Source organism: Dictyostelium discoideum (genome assembly GCF_000004695.1).
Source record: "Dictyostelium discoideum AX4 chromosome 3 chromosome, whole genome shotgun sequence".
Taxonomy (NCBI): Eukaryota; Evosea; class Eumycetozoa; order Dictyosteliales; family Dictyosteliaceae; genus Dictyostelium; species Dictyostelium discoideum.
Genome location: NC_007089.4, coordinates 3,783,056 through 3,790,555, shown reverse-complemented (window position 1 = coordinate 3,790,555; position 7,500 = coordinate 3,783,056). Strand labels below are relative to the sequence as shown.

Below are 7,500 nucleotides of genomic sequence, written 5' to 3'. Positions count from 1 at the left end.
GTTCTAATAATAAAATCTCTATTATTATTATTATTATTATTATTATTATTATTATTATTATTATTATTATTATTATTATTATTATTATTATTATTATTATTATTATTATTATTATTATTATTATTATTATTATTATTATTATTATTATTATTATTATTATTATTATTATTATTATTATTAATATTATTATTATTATTATTATTATTATTACTATTTATATTTGAAGAAGTTGTTGTAGTTGTAGTTGTAGTTCTATTATTATTATTACTATTTAAATTTGTATTATTTTCATCTTCATTATTATTTTGGTCTGGTTGATTATTTCTAAACATTGTTTTTTTTTTTCATACAATAATAATTGATAATAAAAAAATTTTAATGTTAAAAAAAAAAAATTTAGAAAAAAAAATTTTCTTTTATTTTATTTTTATTTTAATAAAACTTTTTCTTGGTATTTTAATTTTTTAAAGAATTTGTTTAAATATCTTAAAGAGCTTTTGGTAAATAATCTACTCTGCTTTAATGGTTTCAACGCCAAAGCAAAGTTATTTAATTTTTCATCATTTTTTTTTTTTTTTTTTCTAATTTTTTTTTTTTTTTTTTTTTTTTTCAATAATTTTATTTTTCCATCATTTTTAGATCTATCTTTTTATTATTTTTATGATTGAATTTTTATTTAATTTAATTTTTTTTTTTTTTTTTTTTTTTTTTTTTTTTTTCAATTTTTTTTTAATTTTTTTTTTTTTTTTGATTATAAAAATGAAGAAGTTCACTTTTTTTTTTCTGATTCATAAAAAATCATTTTTTTATTTTTATTTTTTATATAAAAAGAATTTTATATTTATAAAATATTATTTTTTCTTTATTTTTTTTTTTTTTTTTTTCTTTATTTTTTTTTTTTTTTTTCTTTTATTTTTTTTTTTTTTTTTTTTTTTATCCTTTTTTTTTTTTATCCTTTTTTTTTTTTTTTTATATCAAACAATTATAATTTTCATTATTTTTTTTTTTTTTTTTTTTTTTTTTAATATCTGATATTTTTTTTTTAGTTTTCTTTTTCAATTCTAGATAAATCATAAAAAAAAATTAAAAAATAAATTTGGATCTATAACAAAAAAGGTCAGTGTCCATTTTTACCCCCATTCGATTATTTAAATAAAAAAATAAATAAAATTATTTGAGATTTCAAAAAAAGATATTTTTTTTTATTTTTATTTTTTTTTTTTATTATTTTTTCATTTATTTTTTTTTTTTTCCCCCAGTTTTCATTTTTTTTTATTTTTTTTTTTTATTTAGAGTTGTTATTTTTTTTTTATTTAAAACTTTTTTCCCAACACCAATATTGAAATAAAAAATGAATAATCAACAAGCAACATATACCAGAAGAATTCAAAATATTCAATCACATATTGTAAATAGTAATAATAATAGTAATAATAGTAATAATAATAATAATATTAATTTTAATAATAAAAATAATAATAATAATGAAGTATTATATGATTGTATTGTAATTGGTGGTGGTATCACAGGATCATCAGCATGTTATCAAATGGCAAAAGATGGATTAAAGGTATTAATGTTAGAACAATTTAAAGAAGCACATGATAAAGGATCATCACATGGCGATGGTAGAATTATAAGATTTTCATATCCAGAGGATACCTATATTAGATTAGCTAAATTGGTTTATCCAGAATGGTCAGAGATTGAAAGATTATCAAATACCAAATTAATTCATATCACTGGTGGCTTGGATTTCGGTCACCAAAATGCAGAACCATTAAAAGATTTAATCGAATCCTATAAAAGAAATAATATCGACTACCAAATTCTCTCAAAAAAAGAGGCAGAATCAAAATTCCCACAATTTAAATTCAGAGACAATGATTTAATCGTATTTCAAAAAGATAGTGGTGTTGCATACGCAAGTAAATCAATTAAAACCATTTGGTCGCTATGCAAAAGATTTGGTGGTCAAATTTTAGATAATAAAAAGGTGTCTCGTATTAAAGTTGAATCAGAGTCACTCATAACTGTATTATGTGAAGATCAATCAGTTTATAAAACTAAAAAAATAGTTTTAGCATGTGGTGGTTGGATTAATGATTTAATTCATAATTCACAATTAAACATTACATTACCTTTAGAAATCTCTCAAGAAACTGTATTTTACTGGGAACCAAAATTAAATAATACAATTGATTATACTCAATTTAATAACCCTGTTTCAATCTTTTATGATAATAATTCTGATGTTTATTATTCTTTACCTCAAATTGATGTTAAAGGGGTTAAAAGTAAGTAAAGTTTTATTATTATAATTTTAAAAAAAAAAATAAAAATAAAAATAAAAAAAAATAAAATAAAATAAAATTATTAATATTTTATTTTATTTTATTTTTTTTTTTAGTTGGATATCATCATAGTGGTAATGTTTTGGAAAATATGGAAAGTAAAAAATTACCATTTAAAAAAGAAAATTATGATAAAGTTAAAGGATATGTTGGTGAATATATGCCAGGTTTAAATAATGATAAAGAGGGTCATAGCGTTGTTTGCCATTACACAAATACATCAGATTGGCATTTTATTATTGATAAACATCCAAGATTTACAAATGTTGTTATTGCATCACCTTGTTCCGGTCATGGTTTTAAGTTTGGTCCTGCCATTGGAAAATTAATTTCAAATTTAGTTCAAAATAAACCAAATCCAATTGATACAAATGATGAATTTTTATTAAAAAGATTCAATTCCAAAACTTTCCCAAAAAGAATATCTGCATAAATTAAAAAATAAAATAAAAAAAAATATCTCTTTTTTTTTTTTTTTTTTTTTTTTTTTTTTTTTTGGACTTAAACTCAAATAAACAGGAGGAATCTCACCAAAAAAAAAAATAAAAAAAATAAAAAAAATTTAAAATTAACAGTTCTAACTAAGCCATGTAACCCAGTACGAAACCATCAAAATGATTTTTTTTTTTTTTTTTTTTTTTTTAATCTAATTTAAACCTTTATTTATTTTTTTTGTATAAAAATAAAAAATAAAAAATAAAAAAATAAAAAAAATAAAAACTTAAAAATGTTTAAACAAATAATAATTATATCTTTTATTATTTTAACTTTTTTAAATTTTAGTAGTGGAGATTATTCTCCTATTTTAAAAAAAAATATTAATATTAGAAATGATTTTTTAGTTAAAACTAAAGAAATAAATAATGAATTTCTAAAAAAAAAAAAATTAAATTTAATTCCGAAACTATCAAATAGTTATCAAGTTTCTAAAAATTGTTCTGATGAAATAGATTCAATTTTAGATTTTTCAAATCCTGATGTTACAAATATGATGATGAGTAATATTATTAATTATTTATTTTGTTTGTTTAATAATCAATAAAAAAAAATAAAAAAATAATTTTTTATATTAAATTTTTTTTTTTAAAAAAAAAAAAAAAAAAAAAAAAAAAAAAAAAAAAAAAAAAAAAAAGTAATGTATAGTGGTATTGGTTTTAATGAATTAGGAAATTATGGATCTTGTTTAGCCTTACCTTCAAATACTACTCAATATTGTTTATTTGAAGGTAATTTTGATTCAGTAACATTTTATATTGGAGTTTGTTATCCAAGTTCAAATTATTGTTCTCAAGATGATATTATTGGATTAATGACACAATATACAATTTTAAATGTCTTGCAACTTGAAATGAGTTTTAATGCATCAAATAATTTACATTGTTATAATAGTGAATATCAAACTGTTAAAATTCAAAGTAATGCTGGTACTTGGGTTTTAACTGGAATTAGTGTTTTCTTCCTTTCAAACATTTCCATTGGTACTATCATTGATTATCTTTTAATTTATAAATTAAAACAATATAGAAAAAATTATAATTCACAACACTCTTTATTAAATCCAAAAAGTTATTATGAACCAAATTTACTTAATTTACAACAAAAACAACAACAAGATGGTGATGAAGATTTTAATCAATTAGAATTAACAAATAACAATGAAAGAATTAAAGATTTAACACCACCTTTTTATGGATTTATTTTTGATAAATTTGATAAATCCAATAATGATTATGAAAATAATAAACTTGTTAAATATTTTCAATGTTGGTCATTAATTAAAAATTTCAATTCTTTAATTTATGGTTCAAATCCAAAAGGTTATTTTCAATCATTAGATGGTATTAGAACATTAGGTACATGTTGGGTAATTTTAGGTCATACAATTTTATTTGCAACTGATGGTTTTGGAATTGATAATTTAGAATCACTCGGAGGTGCTTTTAGTTCATTTTCATTCCAAGTTATTTTTGCAGGTGAATTTGCAGTTGATAGACTAATTCCATTATATTACTTTTTAATATTCATCAATGATGGCAACATTGGCAGTTTCGATTAAATATGAAATACCAACATTTTTTGATTTGTTAGGTACTGAAGCTGAACTAGTTTCACCTCATCCAACAAGTCAATTAATTACAAACATTTATCAAAAACCATATTATAGAATTGGTGCTTATATTGTTGGTATTTTAATTGCTTTTATATATACTGATTCCAAACTATCTAAAAAAGTTAGATACATTTATTACCTTCGTACAACAAGATATATATTATATTGTGTATCATTGTTTATCACATTCTTTTTATCTTATATTTCTTTTGATTTTTATAAGAATTCAATTAATTTTGTTGGAAATTGGACAACAATTCAAAAGTCATTATATAATGGTTTCTCTCATACAACTTTTTCAATTGGTGTTTCAATTATTATTTTAGCAACATTCTATGGTTATGGCGGTATAGTCCAATGGTTTTTAAAACTTGGAATATGGAAATTCTTTTCAAAATTAACCTACTCCTCTTATTTAATTCATCCATTGATAATTGAATATAGACTTTACTCAATGACAAACTTTCTTCATTACTCAACCATTGAATTTTCAATTTTATACATTGGAAATGTAGTTACAACATTTGCCGCTGCATTCGTTATTCATTTATTAATCGAAAAACCATTTATTAATTTAGAAAGATTAATTTTCTCATCAAAATAAAAAAGTTAAATTAATCAAAAAAAAAAAAAAAAAAAAAAAAAAAAAAAAAAAAAAAAAAAAAAAAAAATTCTAAATCAAAAAAACACCAGATGATGTGATAATTTATTTATTTTTTTATTTTTAAATTTTTTAAATTTATTTATTTATTTATTTTTACCAATATCATTAAAATTAAAATTATTTTTATTATTTGTTTTTTTTTAAAATTATTATTATTATTGTTATAATTATTATTATTATTATTATTATTATTATTATTATTATTATTATTATTATTATTATTATTATTATTATTATTATTATTATTATTATTATTATTATTATTATTATTATTATTATTATTATTATTATTATTATTATTATTATTATTATTATTTATTATTATTATTTATTATTATTATTTTTATTATTACTATTATTTTTATTATTAATTTTATTATTATATTTATTATTTTTTATTATTGTTATTATTTTTATTATTATTATTTTTATTATTTGGCGGTTGTTGTTGTCTTTTTTTTGTTACTTTTGTTGTGGTTTTTTTTTTTTTTTTTTTTTTAATTGTTGTTGTTGCTGTTGTTTATAATTTTGTTGTTTGTTGTTTATTGTTTATTGTTGTTGCTTGCTTTTTTAATCATTGTTACTCATTTTTTTAAGACAATATTGTAATTTTTGATTGTTGTTGTTATAGATTTAATTATTGGGCTAATTATTTATTATAATTTATTTTCTTTTTTCTTTCTTTTTTTTTTTTTTTTGACATTGTTATTACACTTTTTTTTTTTATTATTGGAATTATTGTTCACACATTGCTACTACTTTTACTCTTTTTTACTTGCAAAAATTAAATCATTTCTGAATTATATTTTTATAACATATAAAGCTAAAATAATAATTATGAGTAGGTTTTCATCATAAATGTTGCATATGGATTTTCAATAATCATCATATATCTAACCCCCAACCCAAATTGTCTGTTCATTAAAATTTATTAAAAAAAAAAATAAAAAAATAAATAAATAAAAAAAAAAAAAATGAATTAAAAAAAATAATACAAAATTCTAAAAATAAACTCACTAATATAAATATGTAGATAAAAATTTGAAGGGGTGGTAAAACATCATATTTTAAAAAAAAAAAATAAAAAAAAAAAAAATTAAAAATGTAATTATTATTGTTTATTGGAAATGGAAAAAAAAAAAATTATGGCGATCGATTAAAAAACATTTTTATATCTCTCAAGGAGGAGATTATTTACAATGTAAATTAATGAAGTGTTGTTGTAAAAACCTCTCAAAAAATAAAAAATTTAATAAATTACTATCAATATTTTTATTTATTTATTATAGCACACACTAACACAAGCAAACACACTCACACCAACAAATGATAAATTATGTATCACTACAATAAATGATAGAGTAATAGCAATAATAATAATAAAAAAAAATAATAGGTCATTACAATAAAAAATTTCAATCACTCCAATAGTATTTTTTTTTTTTTATTTTTCTTATATTCAATATTAATTAATATTTATATTAACACACTGTGTGGGGTGTTTGTTGTTTATTGTGTTTTTTTTTTTTTTTTTTTTTTTTTTTTTTTTTTTTTTTTGAAAATACCCATCAATGTTGCACAACCTGTTATCATAATGAAACTATTTTTGGATCAAATAGTGGTAGTGTGATAAAAATATAAAAAAGAAAAAAAAAAAAAAAAATTTTTAATAAAAAAGAAAAAAAATAAATAAAAAAAAAAAAAAAAAAAGAAAAAAAATAATAATTTAATTATTTATAGTTAAAAATTAATTATTATTTTTATTGTCCTTTTCTTTAAAAAATTCACATTAATTAATTGTTAGTTCTGTCTCTTCAAAAAAATAAAAATTTACAATATATATAAAAAAAAAAAATAAAAAAAAGAAAATTATATACCCAATAATATTTTAAAATTAATTAATTTTATTTAATCACTTTTAAAATGGAATTTAATAATAATAATTATAATAATAATAATAATAATAATAATAATAATTATGATGATACTGATGCAATGATGGCTAAAAAAACTTTAAAAAAAACTGGTAATGAGAATATTCAAGAAGTAGGACTATCTTCTTCTGGTTATACTTCGCCCTCTTCTGGTTACACTTTGCCTTCATCTGGTTCTACTTCGCCTTCTTCTGGTTCTACTTCATCTTCTTCTGGTTACACTCCATATTCCTCTGGTTATACTCCATCATCTTCTGGTTATACTCCATCATCTTCTGGTTATACTCCATATTCTTCTGGTTATACTTCATCATCTTCTGGTTATACTCCATCATCTTCTGGTTCTACTTCAACTTCAACTTTAACTTCAACTTCAACTTTAATTTCAACCCCAACTTCAACTTTAACTTCAACCTCAACCACAACTCCAAATTTAAA

The 7,500-nt window shown here is 18.7% G+C and overlaps 4 protein-coding genes across 4 annotated transcripts in view; 3 read left to right on the top strand and 1 right to left on the bottom strand.

Annotated features, from left to right (window-relative positions):
• Nucleotides 1-332, bottom strand: part of gtaU (GATA zinc finger domain-containing protein 21) — a gene marked incomplete at both ends in the record, with an annotated part of 1,177 nt that extends 845 nt beyond the window's left edge. Inside the window, one exon of the mRNA XM_635852.1 lies at nt 1-332. This exon is cut by the window's left edge and continues 1 nt beyond it. Within this exon, the coding sequence (XP_640944.1) occupies nt 1-332 (332 nt within the window).
• Nucleotides 333-1,351: 1,019 nt separating this feature from the next.
• DDB_G0280851 (hypothetical protein) lies at nt 1,352-2,787 on the top strand (the record flags this gene model as incomplete). Its single annotated transcript, XM_635851.1, has 2 exons — nt 1,352-2,297; nt 2,411-2,787. 2 exons carry the CDS (start codon nt 1,352-1,354, stop codon nt 2,785-2,787), a joined length of 1,323 nt encoding a protein of 440 aa, XP_640943.1.
• Nucleotides 2,788-3,489: 702 nt separating this feature from the next.
• Nucleotides 3,490-5,068, top strand: DDB_G0280937 (hypothetical protein; the record flags this gene model as incomplete). Its single annotated transcript, XM_635850.1, has 2 exons — nt 3,490-4,327; nt 4,443-5,068. 2 exons carry the CDS (start codon nt 3,490-3,492, stop codon nt 5,066-5,068), a joined length of 1,464 nt encoding a protein of 487 aa, XP_640942.1.
• Nucleotides 5,069-7,051: 1,983 nt separating this feature from the next.
• DDB_G0280957 (hypothetical protein) lies at nt 7,052-7,500 on the top strand (the record flags this gene model as incomplete). The annotated part of the gene is made up of 1 exon (XM_635849.1): nt 7,052-7,500. A coding segment is annotated over one exon (449 nt), but the record flags the coding sequence as incomplete, so codon positions are not given.